This window comes from Populus euphratica, unplaced genomic scaffold, assembly GCF_000495115.2.
Source record: "Populus euphratica unplaced genomic scaffold, PopEup_1.0 scaffold1.1, whole genome shotgun sequence".
In the NCBI taxonomy this organism is placed as follows: domain Eukaryota; kingdom Viridiplantae; phylum Streptophyta; class Magnoliopsida; order Malpighiales; family Salicaceae; genus Populus; species Populus euphratica.
The window spans coordinates 4,769,512-4,789,179 of NW_011499845.1; the positions used below are offsets into that span (position 1 = coordinate 4,769,512).

The 19,668-nt window shown below is 34.7% G+C and overlaps 3 protein-coding genes and 1 long non-coding RNA gene across 11 annotated transcripts; 3 read left to right on the forward strand and 1 right to left on the reverse strand.

Annotated features, from left to right (window-relative positions):
• Window positions 1–526: 526 nt before the first annotated feature.
• On the forward strand, window positions 527–5,734 carry LOC105123184 (uncharacterized). Of its 7 annotated transcripts, none has more exons than XR_841813.1 (7): window positions 527–986; window positions 1,487–1,542; window positions 1,585–1,615; window positions 3,206–4,020; window positions 4,534–5,135; window positions 5,231–5,455; window positions 5,493–5,734. XR_841813.1 is itself a non-coding variant. In XM_011022700.1 (6 exons), exons 4-6 carry the CDS (start codon window positions 3,268–3,270, stop codon window positions 5,337–5,339), a joined length of 1,464 nt encoding a protein of 487 aa, XP_011021002.1. In that variant the 5' UTR covers window positions 1,175–1,341; window positions 1,487–1,542; window positions 1,585–1,615; window positions 3,206–3,267; the 3' UTR covers window positions 5,340–5,471. The 7 variants fall into 7 exon arrangements, 1 of the variants encoding a protein (XP_011021002.1); XR_841814.1 differs by lacking the exon at window positions 527–986 and adding an exon at window positions 1,174–1,341 and having other exon boundaries at window positions 1,487–1,547; window positions 1,589–1,615; window positions 3,237–4,020; XR_841811.1 differs by lacking the exon at window positions 527–986 and adding an exon at window positions 1,174–1,341 and having other exon boundaries at window positions 3,237–4,020.
• A 4,352-nt stretch (window positions 5,735–10,086) lies between these two features.
• On the forward strand, window positions 10,087–13,078 carry LOC105123212 (uncharacterized). Its single transcript, XM_011022726.1, has 6 exons — window positions 10,087–10,554; window positions 10,632–10,735; window positions 10,841–10,938; window positions 11,426–11,631; window positions 12,496–12,545; window positions 12,742–13,078. The coding sequence occupies exons 1-6, from the start codon at window positions 10,155–10,157 to the stop codon at window positions 12,790–12,792; spliced, it is 909 nt and encodes a 302-aa protein (XP_011021028.1). The 5' UTR covers window positions 10,087–10,154; the 3' UTR covers window positions 12,793–13,078.
• A 698-nt stretch (window positions 13,079–13,776) lies between these two features.
• LOC105123229 (transcription factor BIM2-like) lies at window positions 13,777–18,007 on the reverse strand. Of its 2 annotated transcripts, none has more exons than XM_011022753.1 (8): window positions 17,730–18,007; window positions 17,463–17,584; window positions 17,084–17,168; window positions 16,107–16,176; window positions 15,909–16,004; window positions 14,489–14,874; window positions 14,267–14,396; window positions 13,777–14,149 (listed from the first exon to the last, which is right to left on the reverse strand). In XM_011022753.1, the coding sequence occupies exons 2-8, from the start codon at window positions 17,572–17,574 to the stop codon at window positions 14,045–14,047; spliced, it is 984 nt and encodes a 327-aa protein (XP_011021055.1). In that variant the 5' UTR covers window positions 17,575–17,584; window positions 17,730–18,007; the 3' UTR covers window positions 13,777–14,044. The 2 variants fall into 2 exon arrangements, with proteins under 2 accessions (XP_011021055.1, XP_011021046.1); XM_011022744.1 differs by having other exon boundaries at window positions 17,457–17,584; window positions 17,730–18,006.
• On the forward strand, window positions 16,119–16,514 carry LOC105123223 (uncharacterized). The gene is made up of 2 exons (XR_841819.1): window positions 16,119–16,199; window positions 16,237–16,514. It is a non-coding gene; the product is annotated as an uncharacterized LOC105123223 (long non-coding RNA).
• Window positions 18,008–19,668: the final 1,661 nt, after the last annotated feature.

The window sequence follows — 19,668 nt, forward strand, 5'->3', positions numbered from 1 at the left end:
ATAAATATTCTATCTTATCAAATTAAACTTATATATAATTAAAAAAATATATTAACAAATACCTTTTATGTGTATGAGACAAGGAGCGGGAACTAGAGCATTTCAGCTGTTTGGAGGGGAGGGATGAAAGTATGAAACTTGAAATTCATATCTTGTCGGCCCTCCACTTTAATAAAAAATAAAGTTAAAGTTAAATAAAAATAAAGTAGTAGAAGCTGGCAGCAAAATCTCGTGTAAATCCATCCCATGTAGTCCCCCAAGTTTTCAAATATTATCTAATCAGATCCTGTACTTTAATTTCGAGCATGACAGCCCTCATTCTTTCGATCTCTAGTCGTATCCCCTCCACAGAACACATTTTCATCATGCGGCTTCCATTGGCTCCAGCATAAAAACTTTTAAGTGGTTGAAGGGGTCAAAAGGGACACAAATTGAAAATGCAAGGGCTTATATGCCCAAAGTTAAAGAAAACGGGATGATCATAGACAGAATTTATCCACGAAATCACATAAAGCCAGTGAAGCAGGCAGGGCCAGGCTAGGAAAAATCTCTCAACAAACCTGACACTACTCACTCTGATCATATCATCTGTCTCTCCCTGTCACAGTCACCCCTAGCATATCTCTCGCTCCGTTCGAAATAAAAACAAATTTTCTTTTTAATTTGCCGTCACTTTGACCGGCCGAACCAAACACAAAAAACAACAGAAACTCTCTATCTCCGGCGAAACGACAACAGGAACAAGAACAGCAACAAAAAACAGTTTTGACTTCTATTAATCTCCTGAGTATCTCAGATTCTCTCTTCCCTGCCCCCGCCCGCCCGCCCCGACATCGTTGTCAGTTCTTATAAGATTCAAACGTAAGAAGCGAGAAAGAAAGCCTTGTTCGGGATTGATGCGGCAATAAAACCTTTTCTTTATTTTTTCTCGGAAAAAAAGACGTTAGTGTTTGGCTACCCGGAACAAAAAATCGGAATAAAAAAAGGTCTTAAGGTATTTATTTAGCTGGCGAGGTATTGAATACTATAATATAATTAATAAGGGTTGGGGGTGGGGGGGGGGGGGGGGGGTATGATACTAAAACAGAGCTGTTAGCTGCTCTTATCCGTGGTATTAATTACAGACATATGTTAGTTGACCTTTTTTTTTAATTTACTTATTTAGGGTCTGGATTGCCATGTATATTACAACTCTGTCACATACATCTGCCTATCTGTCTCTTTCCTTCTCCCGTCTCTGTTTCTCAAAATTTATTGCCACTATTTCTGCTCTTAAAAGCAATCAGCTCTTTAATAAACCTTAGTTTTTCACACAGAATTTCTCTCTCTTTACTGCTTGAGGTTTATTCTCCTTCTTTGTTTTTGCCTTTACATATCTTCAGGTTTTGTTTATTTATGGATTCCTCACTGGTAGTTAGAGGTAGATGTTGATTTGTTTATGCGTTTTCTCAGTGTTTCTTTTCTTTTCTTTTCTTTTCTTTTGCAGTGATAGGCCTTGAAAAGAGGCACTGTTCATTCTGAATCAGAAAGAAAAGAAGGGGTTCGCTTTTTTCTTCATTCTGAATCAGAAAGAAAAGAAGGGGCTCGCTTTTTTTTTTTGAAGCTGATAAAAAGGGTATGACATTGTTAATGTTTTCTTTGTTTTGATTTGTGCTATATTTTTTGTGGCGTTTATTGAGATTGTTTATGTGGTGGGATCTGGTTTCAGATCTCTTTTATTGCTTTATTTTGGTTTCCACTGATTTTCATTTTCTTTATTTCTTTTCGTTTATCACGGGACTCGAGGTAAAAGTGAAAACCCACCTGGGATTTACTCGGGATGTTTCTGGATTTCATATTTTCTTTTATTTATAATTTTTCATGGTTTTAGATCTGATCATCACTAGCTACGAAACAAAAAGAAGGTGGTGGTGTTGTCCGAGGGTCATTGCGAATTTCTCTTTCTTTTCCGCTTTTTTATGTTTAAAAAATTTGGTTGGGTTGTTTTGAGCCGTGTTATTATATTTTTGTTGAAAGTTTATGGAAGCTTTTGCAAAAGTACGAACTTTTATTTGTCCTTATTTATCATGTAGAGAACAGATTTAAAATTCCACATGGTATGCCGAAAGCTTTTTTTTGACTTCGGATTAATCTTTGTGAAGCTATTATTCTTAAATACTGTTTTTGGATAATTTAATTGGACAACCATTAATCTTTCAACTTTAAGCTAAGAACGTAAGCTTGGATTATGATTATATTCAAGTAAGAACTCTTGAACTATGTCTTTTTTCTTCTTCTGATCACAACTTTTCCTTAGACTTTCAGAATTTTTATTGAATAACTAAGCTAAGCTAGTTGCGGGTTTTCTTTTCATAATTAGTTTATGCGAGCTACTTTGTTGATTTGTTACTTGACCTTTTGGTGGTTTTTTGTCCTAAAGTTAGAGAAAGTGGTTCCCACGACAGACACATGATTGCGAAATTTGACACATTATAGTCAAGGTTGTTTTCCACCTGTTCTGGTAGATTATCTACTAGACTCAGGCTGAATGTGGTTTTCTTTATCGTAATTTCCCCTAAACTTGTTTTCCACCTGTTCTGATCCTGTTCCCGTGTCATGTTTGCTTCATCCTATTGTTTAGAATTGGGGTTTCTCCCCAAGCTTCGCATGCCTGTAAAAGTTGACTAATTACTTGTTTAGAACTTGGACAGCCTTAACTATGACCATTTTAGTTAGAAATTGATGACTGTTAGATTGCAGATTTTTTTTTTATAGTGCTTGTTCTGTCATTTTGAGTTGAGCATCTGTATGCCAATTTTATCTCCTTACTGTTAGTTTTCCTTTCCAAAGTTTAGTCGATTTTCCTTGCCAACCTTGTTTTGGTGAGCAGGTGATAGCATTGTCCAAGTAGTATATGTTTGAAAACAATATTTACAGTAGCTTGAATAGCTGTACATCTTCCATCTCGTACAATCTATGTGAAACATGAGAATTGGTAATTACCTACTCTGCATTCTTCATCTCCATTTGACGTTTTGTTTTTCGTAGTTAGCTTAAGTTTGCAGTGTATGTTTCTGTTTTTCTTGCAAGTATTGTAAGGAGACTTGCTACTATTTTATCCCCCGTTTAGCATTCATTTTTACTTGCTGGGTGGATTGTTTTATCTGGAAATATACTGTCATTTAAGTTTCCTTCTACTGTGGACATTCTAACGCTCAGATTTCAGATTTCACTGCCATTAAATATGCTCCTTGCAGAGAGTGAACGTGTTTTTTTTGCAATGGAGCCATGAGCCACGAGCCTGATTCAAGACCTGTTGAATATAATGACAATGCTCTGGATTTCATTGGACTCAAGTCTGGAAATGGGTCTGTGAAGGAAATTGAGAATGGAAAGTTGAGTGATTTGGAGGGCATGGAAGGTGATGCAGATCGATTACCAAATGTAGCACCAGTACCATCTCCTCATTCTTCACTGAAAATGGAACCATTCGAGGAGTCGGTTTTCTATATGGACAAGAGTGTTATGGTACGTGAGGTGCCAGAGTTAATAGTTTGTTACAAAGAGAATACATACCATGTCAAGGACATCCGTGTTGATGAGGGAGTTCCTTTGCAGGACAAGTTCTTGTTTGACACAGATGCACACAAGAAGAATATGTGTGAATTCTTACCTTCTGAAAGGGATATGAACAATGAGATGATCAAAGAAAAGTCTGACCTTGATATGCTGATTCCAGAAATGCTGAAATCTCCATCAGAAAAGCAAAATGTGGATCTTCATTTGCCTGTTCCGGATGTGCTTATATCTTCCGAAGAAAAGGGTTTGAAACATGATCTGTCCCTTGATTGTGATCCCAAACATTTAATGCCGACAGAGGAAGTAATGGATTATGGGACAAAGAAGGTTACAGATGATGCTTCCAAAGAGATTTTATCACTGAGAGATCTGCTTTCGATGTCAGAATTAGGTGCCAAGTCTACCCCAGCCAATGCTTCCTATCACAACAACATGGATAAAGTTGAACAACAATCTCTTCTGGTATGCACATCTTCACCAAAATTATTTTGGTTTGCTCCAAATTCACAAATAAAAAGTAAATAGAGAAAAAGGAAGCATGGCTCTATCCATTCATAGTTAATTGTTATTGAATTGCTTTTTATTTATGTGTAGCATTTCTCCTCTCCTCTCTCTCTTCATTTTTTTTTGGTGGGGGAGGGGGTTCTGTCACCATACCGCTTGCACTGAATTGATAGAATAAGTGTGATCGCTTACATCACCCAATGGATAGACCTCTGTCCTTTTACCCTTAAATGGAAGGTGCTTGGTAGAATAGCTAATGATCATCTGGTCTCCAGCAAACTCATTGCTAGCTACTTCTCTTGTAAAGGGCTTGATAGGTCCTCTCCCCGGGTCCTTGCTTCAGAAAAACTATTTCAGCTTGGTTTTCAAATGCATTTGGTGTAGAGGGACAGCGAAAGTTGAGGTGTTGGGTTTGGCATGTTTTGGTTTGAATGTAATGCTGTTTGTGATGGTTTGAATGCTTGCTTGCAGTGCCCGAGGGAAAATGCAATATTGGAGACAGATTCTGCCAGTGAAGAATCTGAAAATTGCAGCGAGGAAACAATCTCGGACATTGGCCTTGAGTCAGCAACCCTGGCAATCCCTACCCAAGATCCTGCATATCAAGAATCAGACCATGGCCACACGGAAGCAGTCTTGGTGAGTCCCACTCTTACTTCTGCAGCAGAAGTATCGGATAGCAAGGAAACAAAATTGGCAAGCCATGCTTTGGATTCTTTTTCTGAAGAATCGACCAGTAGGATCGAGGATGAGTTACCTTACAATAGCAAGACAGAGACACGAAGCATCAGTTTTGACAATGACTCTTCTGTTCATGCTGCAAGTGTGAGAGAGTCTCCTCGGAATGGTGAATCTCAGCGTCTTGGGACTCGAATCGTGCCCAGGTTTGAAGAACCTAATGCTGAACCGCTTTCAGGTGGTCAACTTCAATATGCTGATGGAGAGTCAAGTTTCTCTTCATCGGGTCTTTTATTTGGCCTGACAAGTCACTCGGGTCCTATTGCATATTCTGGTAGTGTCTCTCTTAGATCGGATAGCAGCACAACCAGCACCCGCTCTTTTGCCTTCCCCATGTAAATAACAACCAAACTATTTCTTTCCTTTTCTATATGTATCCATATATAAAATCGGTGAGTAATGACTTGATTATGCCTATTGTCTTGCACAGATTACAGTCAGAATGGAATAGCAGTCCTGCGAGAATGGCAAAAGCTGACCGAAGACATTTCCAGAAACCTAGGAAGTGGATGCAGGGCCTTCTTTGCTGTAGATTCTGAATTCCTCTGTTTTGTCCATAGATTGAAGTGAAAAGATACATATATATATATATATATATATAGACACACACACACCATTGAAATTTTTATTTTATGGTTTAGTTAGTAGTACAGACATGCATCTTTCTCTTTGGTTTAGTTAGTAGTACAGACATGCATCTCTCTCTTTCCTCCTCTGGCTTGGGGTGTGCTTGAAGCAGTTCTATATTATCAGAAGTTCCGAGTTTGGGTTCCCTATTGCAGATAGATTGACAGGTGGGACTCGAATAGGAGTTCTCGTCCCTCTTGCTTCTACATTGGTGAGATTTAAGATCCAAGTTTCACCTTTTTCGCACATGACCATTATGGTTTCCTATAAAATGGCCCGCAATAAGTACTCTGTGAGGATCCTTAAATTTGATCTTGTAATTTTTTAAATTCATAAGCGATTCCTAGTTAGTGCAGGGACCAAAAAAAAAAACTAGAAAAATGTGGATTCAATTTCCTCATGCACTCTTAACACAAAATATATTTTTCTTATTTGCTTTGCAATTGGATGCGGATTCATTCATTTCTAAAAAATTCTTGTGTTTTTTTCTAAAAAATTTATAAAAAAAGTTCGAGATAATTACAAAGAAAACAAGTTTGAGTTATAATCTTTTCGTGGTAGTTAACAGGGGCGTGTAAAAAAATTAATTAAATCAAGATAATAATAAAAAACTAATTAAATTAATTAGGAAAATTAAAAAACAATTTACTACGGTTGGTTTTTAATTTTAAAAGGTTAAAATTAAAAAAAAAAATTGGTGATATTAAAAATAGCTGTTAAGACCCATATACTTTTTAGCCCCCCTCCCTCCGACCGACTAATTCCAAGCTGCCCTAACAGAGATATTGCTTCACGAGACTGTTGTTTCTCTCTCGACTTTGGATCTTAGCACCCCAAAAATCCCTTTTTGTTCATCTCTCTATCAGAATCCAGGTAACATTCAGATCCCACAAAAGACCCTCTCTGGATCTTAGCCAGAAGTCTTCATGCACTTCATCTTACTTCCTGGAGAAGAGTTAACTTGAAGGCGAAGGAACGTTGTGATTTTAGAGATAATCAAATGTTCATTGCTGAAGAACCTCTACTGGATGGTTTCATGAGATGCAAACTCAGTAAAACTGTTTTTTTCTGGTTTTTCTCTTCAATTAACAAAATGAAACCAAATTAAAACTGTTTAGCTTGAATCGGTTTTGATTTTAATTTTTTTATAAAAACATTAATTTAATTATCTTTTTAAATAAAAACTGAACGGAACAAAAAATACTCCCCTAGTATATGATACTTTGCTAGTCATTAAAAGAGGACAGTAACCTCCATGAGTTGGTGGAGGTGCTGGAGGATATTAATTATATAGAGCTCTTGGAGATCCATGGCCAAATACTAACTCCTTTTTCATTGCTTATTCTTCCCGATCACCTTTTTTTCTTGCCGTGGAAAAAGTAAACCTTTCTTGAATACGGTATCCTTTATCGAAAGATCTTGGCTAAATTCAAAAGGTATCCAAAATTAAACAAGATAAAAAAAGGAGAGCTTTTTCATGGATCGATCCCAGAGGCACGTGCATGGTCTTTGAAAAACGGAAAACCGCCTCTTCGATCCATTTCATGCGGTGTTTGACGGAGATGTAGAAGATGGTTTCATTTAGCATGACTAACCTCTATAAATTATTATATTTTTCTTACTTGAACTAGCCTCTTTTTCAAGGGCGAGAGGGGGTGTCCCGGAATAATTTTTTCTTTCAAGGATGGCTCCATCCTCAGAGGTCATGGAAGCTTCGTCCACCGTAACCTGAAGAAAGATCGAGTCCTCATCTTTATATAGGTTAAAAGCTTAAAATTCAAGCTGTGAGCAACTGATTACTCAAATGTTTAAATAACACAAGATCTTCCCCTTCCCATTCCTATTCAATGTGATTCTAACACCCCAAATGCGCATACTCTATCAGTCTACCACCCACAAAACCTGGCCTTATTTTGATGCCCTAAAAGGGAAACTGGTTGTTTGTAGCTTGACTCTGGGAGGATAAAGATTACTGGGCCAATAACGTATTTAAAACAGTCACTTGGTGTAGTACCCTGATGAAGCAAGAGGAACATGACTGACTAGTTGCGTGATTCAATGATAAATTAACTGGCTATAATTTCTTTTCAGCTAAGAATGAGAGAGGAGTGAGTTATCAGTCACCATGAAATTATCAAATATTATTCTCTCTGCTGAGGAAAAGAAAGATCGGGCAGTTCTTTATTCAGAACAGATGCTTCTCTAACTTGGGGGTCGACGGAGATATATGTAGTTTTGAAAAGCAGGGAAATATAAAATAATAGCTCGTTCTAACTGGTTGATCAGAAGCTCACACAGGGATTGACCCATTAGTTAATTAATGTGATACCCATGATCATGTCCAGGCAAACCATACCATAGAGAACAGGATGTGGTTAGCGGGAGCAGACCAGCCGGGAAGTGGCGTGAATGGGTCAAGGTGACCGGCACGACCCATTTTTTCACAATGGATTACACGCCCGTTGGAAGAAGACGCCCACTACACAACAAATCCTCGCCGGTTGTTCTGTGAAGCATGGAGGGGGGCGGAGGCGGTGGAAAAATGCTGATCTAATCTCAGTACTGTGGTAGAAGATCAAGTTTTTTTTTTTTTTTTAATTATTAACGTCGGTGTTAGAATGAATTTGTACCTATCTTTAAATTTAAGAATTATATAATATTCTAATAATAAAAATTATATCAAACTTTAATAATTCTAAAATAATTTAAATTCATAATTATTAAAAAATAAATTTAAAAATTAATTAATTAAATTATCCTATATATTAAAAAGAAGTTTTTTTAACATGTAAGTTATGCGTACAATACAGGTTAGAAGTACGAACTTGTTTCACAGTATAATTATAATTGTTTTTTAAATATTTTTTTATATTAAAATATATGTTAATAATTTTTTATTTTTTAAAAATTATTTTTTATATCAAAATATTAAAATAATTTAAAAATATTAAAAATATATTAATTTAAAATTAATAAAAAATAAAAAAATTATTTTTAAAATATAGAAACAAAAATGTTATTACAATCACGGAAATGAGGAGTGTCTTTTGTTGTTATTGTAATTACGGAAATAACAACAAAAATGCTGATTTTGTTGTTATTGTTATTTTCCCGCACAATACTACGGCGTGAGTTTTCAAAATTTCTTTTTATTTAGTTCTTTTATGATTAAAATAGAAAATGATCTAAATTGTTGAACAAATTATTCTTTTCTTATTTTGTTTGAATAAAATATATTTTTTACTAATAAAAAACGAAGACTAGAGGACTGTTTTTTGCTGAACAATATTGTCTTTGTGAAGGGAGACATGATAATGCATGTTTATTTGTTTTTAATATATAATCTTTTTTAAATTGTTGCTTTATAAAAATAATATAAATATTTAATTTAAATGATGTTTTTAAATATTTTTAAATAATTTTAATGTACTGGTATAAAATATTATTATTTTTAAATATTTATAATTAAAAAACATTGATATTATAATATCAAACACACAATGTATGTTTGGTATTGTAATACTATGTTATTTTTTAAAATGTATATTTAAAATTATAATACTTGCTTTTATAAATGAATTTTTTATTTAAAATTATATTAAAATATTTTTTTAAAATTTTCTTATTATTTTTAAAATAAGTATAACAAAATATATTTTTAAAATACATATATTTTTTTTTTCTAACACCTTCGTAAACGCTCGCTAAATGTTCAGCCTTCCTGCCAATCGTTGCAACGATAATTTCTTTTCCTTTTCTTTTAAGAAGAAAGTACAAGTAACTAATAATGAATAAAAAGAAAACTATTGTCGACATGGAAATTGACGCATAGAGGAGCATGAAATAAAATAAAAAAACACCGACAATAACATGTGGTCACATTTACCAATGCCTGGAATTCATTAATAAACTTTCCATTTTTACAATTGTTTGGTAATAATTATAATTTGAAAAAAATTATTTTATAAAAATTATTTTTAATTACAAGTGATTTGAAAAAATAAATATTTAATTAAAATTATACTTAAAATTAAGGTTGAAAAACAGTTTAATGTATTTAATTAAGAATGCTTTTAAAATTAAAATTATAAAATAATTTTAAAAAACACATATTAATATTGATGATTTTTAATTTAAATATTATGAATTTAACTATTGCGATTACATCATGAAATAATTTATATTTTATATAAATTTTTTTATTATTCTATTAAACTATTTACTATTCTATTATATATAAAATTCATTTAATAAAAACTACAAAATTAGATTAAATATTATCAGAAATAGAATAAAGATTACAATATAAATAAATTTAATTTAGCTTAAATTAATTTTTTTAAAAATAAAAAATTACTGTTTATATTTACAGTAACATTACAAGTGAAATCAATCTATTACATTAATTTTTTTAAAAAACTATTTAATAAATAATAAAAATATACATCCATTATTCACGGATCAGTAGAGCAACAGTTTTTTTATTTTAACGCGTAGAAAGCAGCTATTAGCTGCTTCCTCATTTTTTTTTGTATTTCAAACTCAACAGGCTATATGATTTCGTGAACAGTAAGAAGTGTTTGTTAATTAACCAAACACCATGCAAAATAAAACCACAGGAAACATAGATGCTACCACGTAGCCAAACGGGTTCTACAAGCAAATATTATATCTCACAAACTAAAAACGTAAGAAAATCGACGGCACAACAAAAACACAAAAAAAAAATGGAAGACTTCTGGAAGAGAGCGAAGGTATTCGCAGAAGAAGCAGCAAAGAAATCCCAAACCCTTACAACTTCTTCCAACACAATCGCCGATTTAGTCACTGAAACCGCCAAGAAATCGAAAGAACTTGCCTTAGAAGCTTCCAAAAAGGCCGATCAGCTCAAAATAGCCGCTCTTAAACAAGCCGATTCGATCCAATTCAAGTCCATTTCCGATATTATCCCTCCTCAGCTATCCTCTCTCTCCATCGTCAATACTAATGCCTTCTCCTCTGCTTCTTCTTCGGGTTCTGGTCCTGTTGTCTCCGATTCGGAGCTCCGGAAGTTTGGTGTTACTGATGATTTGAGAGATTTTGTTAAAGGATTAACTTCTAGTACCTTCCAGAACTTTCCAATTCAAGGTAGTTCACATCTCGCAAAATGTGATTATGATTTTTGATTAATTGTTCTTATCGGATTGTTGATTTTGATGGTGTAGATGAAGGAGAGCCGTCTGATGTGGAGACAACGGAGTCAAATGTACGCAAGGATCTCAGTGAATGGCAGGAGAGGCATGCCACTCTTGTTCTCACCACTGTTAAGGTATTTTCAATTTAGTTTTTGGATATTCTTCTTTCTGTGTATGAAACGTGGAAGGACCGAGATTATAATTGTGTGTGTGTTTTCTTTTTAAATTGTTAATTGCAGCAAATTTCGAAGTTGCGATATGAGCTATGTCCGCGTGTGATGAAAGAAAGGAGATTCTGGAGGATTTATTTCACGCTTGTCAGCACTCATGTTGCGACGTACGTTTTTTTTTTTTTTTCCCTGAAGTTCCCTTCCGGTTTGATTAATGGTTGAAAAAAGATTTTATGTTTTTGGGTTTGCCATCATGAATGCTTGATGGACAGACGACAATTGAAGAAAACCCATATTGATCTACTCAGTTAGTTTTATCAAGCATTTCTTTGAGTTACGAAGATAAGAAAAAATTATGCAGCTTAATCATATGTAGCTTGTGTTATGCAGCGATCATCAGTGCCGCATGTAGATGGCTTTTAATGTGATTTGTGAATTTACAGCAGTTTTGGTGCTTTATATGGAAATTGAAACTGCTTGCTTTTGTCATCTATGAATCACAGAACAGGAAGACTGGAGTGGTTATTCGCATTTGATTTTATAAACTTTTTTAGGTTCAAATGAATTTGTGTATCAAAGGCTCTTGTGGAATTAATGAGAGAATACAATATAGGTCTTATTTTTCCGTGTTTGCTTTTCATGGTTAAAACTCAGGTACGAGAAGCAGTATACGGAGGAGGTTAAGCGTAAAGCAGAAGAGCAGATGAAAGATGAAAAGGTAAAGGAAAGTTCAGGGGTTGGGGAGAATTCTTCCAAATCAGAATCAACAGAAAAGAGCCTGAAAAGTAAGGCATCCTCAGATGAGCAGGAGTTGGACTCGTTTCTTTTGGGAGATCTTGAAGACAGTGATGGTGGTCCAGGTATATTCTTTCAAAATATGGGTTTGTAAGCAAGTTTATTTCAACGCTGTTAGTTTCAATCGTGACTTCTAACATATTTACTCTGTACTTTATTTAAACTATTTGGTTCTGATACTTGCATTTTGCATGGAAGCATTGTCTACCTATAGAGTATGTTTTCATTTTGCCTAGCATCCTTGTGAAGAAACCAAGCTGTTTCACAGCTTGAGTTTCACGCTGCTTCCTTGGTCACTTGCTTGCCAGGGTCTCTGAGTTCTTGCAATTTCATTTCAATTTTTTGGACAAGTGGTGAATGTACAATTGATTTTGGGAGATTTTCTTATTTCAAATTGCTTAGTTACTTGCTTCTTGGGATCTCTTGATTTTCTAGGCGGTCATTTTAATTCTTTGGACTGGTGGTGAATGTGCAATTGGTTTTGAGAGATTCCCTAAAGTTAACGTGCTCATATGCCATATAGGAAACCATATTTTGGAAATTGTAATCCTAAAACACCCTCTTAGGTCACAGAGACATCCACTGGGACCATTCTGAATTTAAATATTGCCATTATCAGCATATTATACTCTTAGGATATGCGACTTCATAATCATATTGGTAAAAGCTTTGTCATTGTTAATTTGCCCGGTACACTGTGGTATTTAATCAATGGCTGATACTTTCTCAGTGAATTGTTGGGCTGCCATCTGGGTTGACATGATTCATGAATGCATGGGTGCATATGGAATGGGGAAGGGAATGTTTGCTCTGCAGAATTCATTAATAACAATCCATGAACAGGATGACATGCATTTTTTTTTAATATCTCCAATGCTCCCTCTTTCGTTGTTGCCTTCAGTGTTTCAACTATCTACATTGTCTTTCAGATGACGGTGATGTGAGCTTTGATGATGATTTTGACAAGATTGGCAATTCTGTAAGTTCATCTTGCGATTTCTTATTTTATCTTCCTCTCATGATGTTGTTTAAGGTAGGGCCTTTTATTCCAGTTAGCATGCCTGCTTTGCAAAGTGCATCATTAGGTCAGGAAGAATGGGCATGCTAGGCTAAGACACTTCTACAAAATTGTACTGTAATTGTTAAATGAGTGGAAAATTTGATGGGTGTTGCAGGATATTGAAGATGATAAACATTCGAAGAAGGGCACAGGCACTACAAGTTAGAGTGGTGGTACCATTCAGGAGATTATGGAGAGAAGAATAACTCCTTCAAGGAATGGAAAAGGACCACCAGAAGGAAAAAGCAAGCAGCGCTTATTGGTGTTTCTGAAGAGGTGCATGGTGGCTGGGAAATATGTACTTAATGCTATAGATATCATGTGTTCTTTCACTTGTTTTAATGGGGTGAACAATGGTAGGTTATGATGCTGGTATGTTTAAAAATTAGGGCAAATTGACTTGCTTTGTACAGATTATTACTTGATTCAGTTGATTAAGAATTTTCAGTTCATTGTTGGAAATATATATTCAAGTATTTATGTGTTACGCAGTGCAATTCTTTTTTTCCTTTAAAGCTCAAGGTGATCAAACAAAATGCAGCACAACAGTGAATAAAGGGAATAGAGCATCCTTGCTCATCTGAACCCCTTCCACTTCCAGGTTCATTGGCTGTATGCTTCGATCATCCAGTCATCCATGTTTTTTATTTCTCCACTTGTTTTATTAAGAACCTTTCTGTGGTGCAGTCTGCAGAATTATCACATGATGACACTTGCTCGCTTAAAAGATTGCTTCCCTTTAGACAATTACCGATCCTAAAGTCATGCATACAATCTTGCAGGCGCTTGGGGAGACAGGATTGTTTGTTCGATCGCATGGGATGCCGTCTTCTAAGATGGAGTCCCTGCATCATAAGCAAATATCCAATAAACAGCTGCATTCCAGCTGTATTATAAGATGCTGGAACATACGATAAAACAAACTTGTGTATATACGCTTTCCATAGTCGTACAAGACACGCTACATCCTGTATTGAATATAATCAAGCAGTTTTTCCTAAGGAACTGGTTATGATAGAAACTGTTCTTTTAATTTTATTTTATTTTTGCTTTAAAATGTAGTAACATAATATTTTTCATATTTTAAAATTCATTTTTGACATAAACATATCAACACAATCCAAAACCAAGTAAAAGCAATTCAAAAAAATTAAAGAATGTGGTTGGACCGCGCAATGCCAAACAAGGCTTTAATTAATATGTACGTTACAACCACCACGATATGGCCATGGCATGAAATGGCCACAAATCTAAGCAACTCCACTGAAACTTATCATCTAAGGAGACAGCTCTCAACATGATTCCATGAAGTATGTAAGAATCTGAGAAACCAAAAGCATAGCATGTACATTAACCAAATGACTGATAATCGGAACCAAAGGAAAACCGAATGCAAACTTGATAAATCCCATGGTGCCTTATGATGTCTTTAGCCGCTTGTGAGCTTGATCTGAATCCTCTCCTCCACTTGTATCCCTAGGGTGGTTTATCATTTCATTGGTAGGATGGGGATTCTGGGGATCCTAGAAAGCAATGGAAGACACGTAAAACTGGCTAAGTCAAGCACAATCATAATATTTACAACTGCTTCCTAAAAAGACCTGTTGTTTATTGACCACTTTAAATTACCAGCCTCATACCTTAGATGTCAATGTACCAGAGGTCAGCCCTCTATTTGCCCGTTTTCCAAGATCAATCTGAACTGAGATGTTGGCTTGTGATAGATCTACACCAGCACTCTGCAGCGATTGCGTTAGAGTATTCAGCAACCTGATTTGCATGAAATTCCATATTAGCTGTCAGCTTATAGCTGAACGCTCAGGACTTCAAAAACTTCAAAAATCTTACAAGATCGTACGCACTCTTGAGAGTAAACACTGGAGATTTTGATTGTCCCTGCTTCAATTGCCAGCTCCTGCTGGTTCAACATTTCACTGGTGATGGGACACTCAGCTGATTGAGCATCAGTGACTGGTTGTTGACAGGGTTGAGCAACAAGTCCAACACTTCGAATGGGAGCAGGCGTGGGAAGAGGCATAACCTTGTTTGCTAGCTCAGGTTGGAATTCCAACACTTTGCAAGCAACATGGTCGGATTCTACTAGATTTGGTGTGCTTGGAAGCATGGCTGGTGTGAGAGCAATGTTATTCTCATCAAGTTTACCTGGAAATGTTTCTCCCGGAACATAACCATTTTTAATAGCTTGAGGGTGACCGACAGAACTTTGAAGGCGCCAGTGGCTGTTTCTCTGTTTCAAGAAGACCAAACGAGTTATTGTGAGAATTTTTTTAATAGTCAAAAAGGTACCATGTTCAAATGGAAAAGAAATCCACAATTGCTCTTCACCACCAGAAAATTTCCAATAGAAGTAATTAATATCATTCCCCCAACACAAACCAAAATGGAAAAGAAATCCACAATTGCTCTTCACCACCAGAAAATTTCCAATAGAAGTAATTAATAACATTCCCCCAACACAAACCAAAATGCAAGTACTTTTAAGGACATCCAGAAGCAAGAGCCTTTAGATAACCTGAACTTGATAAAAACAAAACAGAACAAGTTTAAAGAGAAAGGGCTCACCAAAGAAAATGAGCCCCAAAACTAAAACCAATCATTGTTGCTCAAATTTGATGAGTCAAAAACCAAAAGCTTTAAAGGAGTATTAAATAAGAGGCAGTTTTAGTACAGGCATATCAAATAAGTTACTTCAACTCTTTTTAGTACAGGCATATCAAATAAGTTACTTCAACTCTTTTTAGTACAGGCATATCAAATAAGTTACTTCAACTGCAACTCTTTTATCTGTGACAGTTTTATGACAGTTTTATTATGTCAATCTATCCATAAGGAAGAGGATTCAAGTCAAACATAAATAGAACCATGGTCTACTGATAGGGTTAACATTCTGAGACTCGAAAAGAAAAAAGAAAAAATTTCAATTACTTGATCATGAATGTTCATCTCAGATTTCCTTTTTTTCCTTTTGTTTTTTTTGTATTATGAAGATTTCTGGCTGTTAAATGTTGTCTAGATGAAAATTCTTCCTCAAATTTATAATATAAAACATCATAACAGACAAGTTGAATGCATGAGCCAGTCCTTAATAAATTCTATCATCAGTTCCAAATTCTCTCTCTAAGTCATAAAACCATTCTACCTGCAGAGCTTAGCAGACTATAACCAGTGGATATGTCAGCACCTAGAGTGTAGCAGATTATAATCCAAAATACATGGGTGAAGGTCATAAGTATACAACATATACAGGAATTAAAGCTTTACCCATGGCATCAACTTTGCTGGCTCAGGGCTCCATCCCTGGTATGGACCCTCATACTTTTGCACCTTTTCCTGTAAATGCTGGACAAATTCAATGACCTGCAAAGGATCATTAATATGTAGTCAAGAAACTTGAATGGAAAATCTTATCTGCTGAATTTACAAGTATCCTCTAGTTTGTGTCACTTGTATATTGTGTACCTCTAATAAAAACGATGCCGTGTCTCTCTTTTGATCACTATGAGGAATAAGATCTCTCAATATCTGAAATCTGAAAGAAAAATACCATTGTTCATAAAGCTATATCAGACTTTATAGTTTATGAGAAAACAAAATTTTGACTGATAACCAAATTTTCAATCAATATCCTAGATTTTACAGTAAAACAACATCTAACGTTGAAATTTCCGGTAATTTTTATTATTATTTCACTTGTGACCATTTGTTGAGATACTGGTATCCACAATGATACAGGTTGCCTTGCCAGCAGTCACACACACAAAAATGCAAGCCTCGCAATCAGTATTAAGATTATGTCAAGCTAAACAAGTGCGTTTATATTTTTTAACACTACAGCATGACCAAAAGCTGATAAAAAAAAAAAGAGGGTACAAATTTGAATGTATGGGTCAGCAATAGTCACATGACAAATGAAGAATCCTGGAGTCAGTAAGTACCTAATCTGAAAGAACCTCTAGAAAAAGCTCCAAAAGTTTAGTAAAAAAACCAAGAAAACTAGACAATGAGAACAATTCGAGTGCACAATAAGTATTGTATTGGAAACTGGTGTACTTGAGACTTAAAAATAACAATTAGCAAGTGAAGTGATTCAACTCAGCTCAATTGCATTATGTAATGCATTCACTTAATTCCCTAAACATTTGTACAACCACTGCAAAGAACGCTACCTAAATAATGCCCTTCTTAAATCAAATCATCCTTGTGTTCCAGATTCATTAAATGAACCAGTGTAAACAAAAATTGCCCTAAATACCACTGATTTTTCAGACTGGCCGAACTTTTTACCCACATCTCCCTTCACTGAGATGAAAGTGAACGCAACAAAAAGGCCGGTGACTTGAACAAAGAAAAAAGAATCATGTGAGCAAAAAAATCAGATTTGCATTACTTACATATTTAAATACTAATTGTCTATCCAAAAAAATAAACCAACAAACCTCTCATTGATCTTGCTCCTTCTTCGCTGCTCAGTGACTGAATGTTTCGATCTTATTGCATTTGCCCTGTCATTATTCTTCCCATCTGACATCCAAATCCCAGATCACAAAAACATAGAACTAAACAAAACTCAACACCCCGTTTAAAACACACCATTTTCACAACCAAAAAACATAATAAAAGCTCCAAAATTTGCTGTTGAGCAAATAAATCAGAGAGGTTGCACAATGTCTAGATTTCAAAAAAAAAAAGCAAAATTAGACCATAAAGAAAGGAATGAACATCAATAGTCACAAGTCACAACCTTGTAGAAAAGCAACGTAAATAGAGCTGGATCTAATACAAGTACAATAAATGTATAAAAGAACAAACCTTTACTGGAATTATTGTTGTTCACTGTAAAACTTGAAGACGGGCCATCTTTTCTAGAACCAAACTCATCTTCCTCGTACTCTTCCTCGACTTGATTTTGATTCCCTTTTCCTCTCATCACAGTAAGTCTAATTCATTACCATAAGAACAAAAAATAAAAGCAAACCCAAAACTCAGATTTTTTTCCTCGCAAGAAGAGCAAGAAAGACAGTAGTGCAAAGCTTACGAATAAAATAAATAGATAGAGAAACGAAAATATAGATTGAGCCAAACCTGGACTGGAGTAATTAATATAGAAGAATTGATAATTTAAAGAGTTGGGTGGTTTCTGGTGAGTAGCACCGGCCGTGACAGTGGAAGGGTTATGCTGGCTCCGGCAATCTGCCGACGGTATATTTGTGTTTGTGAGTTGGATTTTCGTGCTCGGGTCTGGTCACTCAGGTTTTTTTGTCTTTTTCTGCTGCAAGTGGTGCAAACGATTCCATGTGGAACTGCTCATGTTCTTCTCGTGAGCTCAATGCTTTCTTACTAAAAAATTTCCAAGGTGAAAAGGAGCGAGGGGATTTGTTTTTTCACCATTCGATTTGCTTGAACAGTGCCAGAAATATTTTACCTGTTAACCTGTGAAAAAATAGTGAATGTTATATATATATAATAATTAGTTGTTGGTAATAATTAGTTATTGGTAATAATTAGTTATTGGTTCAGTATTCAGACTAAATAATTAGTTGTTTTATTCTGAATACTGAACCAACAATTAATTATTTAGCTCCGATGATTTGGTTTAAATGGATTCTTTGAAAATATTAAATTTATGATGAACATAAAATATATTAATCTGACTGAATATTAAAAAAAAAAAAAGTTGAGACTTTCATAAAATAGTGTAACTCGAGATTATAATAATATTTTTATTTTTAATTTTAGTGTCAATAAATAAATTAATAAAACAAATTTATTTTTTATGAATGTACATATCTTTTTATTTTTCATTTATTTTTTTATATTTTTTCTAATTTAGCCTATGTGGGCTGGGCTAAATCCAGTCAGCCCGGTCACTCGAAGCAACATATATACGCTAATTCACGTGTATTGATACACTTTTCAAATGAATTAAAATTTTCTTCAACAGTATGCTTTGTATCAAATGAAAAGCAGATGAGAAAGAAGCTTACATGGTGCAACTGGAGGCGAAATTGGCGTTGGGGGATGAAAATGATGGTGAAGTTGACGGGTCGATGCTACTCTTCTTTTCAGTTCTTCCTCTATTATTCTTTCTCCTTGCTTCTAGAGACGATGAAGATGGCTGTAGATTCTGACTCTGGGTTGTTGTTTTTTTTTTGCTATTATTTTTTGGTTTCTTCCTTCTGTTTTTTCAACTCCCCTTGTTCTGTTTCTCCGTCCTTTTCTTTTTTGTTTTGTTTTGTCCTATGCTCATTTGTCCCCTACTCCCTATTCTTCTCTAGTTTTTTTATAGTGCTAAAGAAGCTTGCCCCCCACTTATAGTCTTGCCTTTTAATCAATCCATAAACGAGATCGTGGGTAGGAGACGTTTCCACGATTTGGACCCAAATCAATGCAATTTTTCCAGCTCCTCTGTTGAATCAGGACCAAGAAGACGAGCACAACTGTTCCATGCAGCAACAGTGCCATTTTGATAGAAATAGACATTTTCATTTTGGCACTTAAACTTTTGAAATTTAACAATTAGATCTCAAATAATCAAAAATTTCTTTTTAAATTTGCCCTCAGATTAATTTCAATTGAATTCGTAAGTTATAGTGTCATTTACACAATATTCCTGAGTTTCTGGATTATTTAATTTGATCTGTAAACTATAATTTCCTGCAATTCTACTTTAAATTAGCTCTGAATTTTGTTATTTCTTCAATTGAGTTCCTGATTTTTTTAATTAATTAAATCAAAGTTTAATTAAGTTCGCAAACTTATTAGTTCTTCAATTTTTGATTAATTAACTCTCAAATTAATAATTTCATCTTCGAACTATGAATTTTTGTTGTCTTAACCCCCTTTTTAACTCTCAAATTAATAATTTCATCTTCAAACTTTGAATTTTTGTTATCTTAACCCCCTTTATTCTCTTTATAATATTTACGATGCAAAGACATTGAAAAATTTCTTTTCTTTTAGGTTTTTTGTAGTAAATTTATAAAGAAAAGTAGACACAAAAGAAACCTTTGCTTTTCTAAGG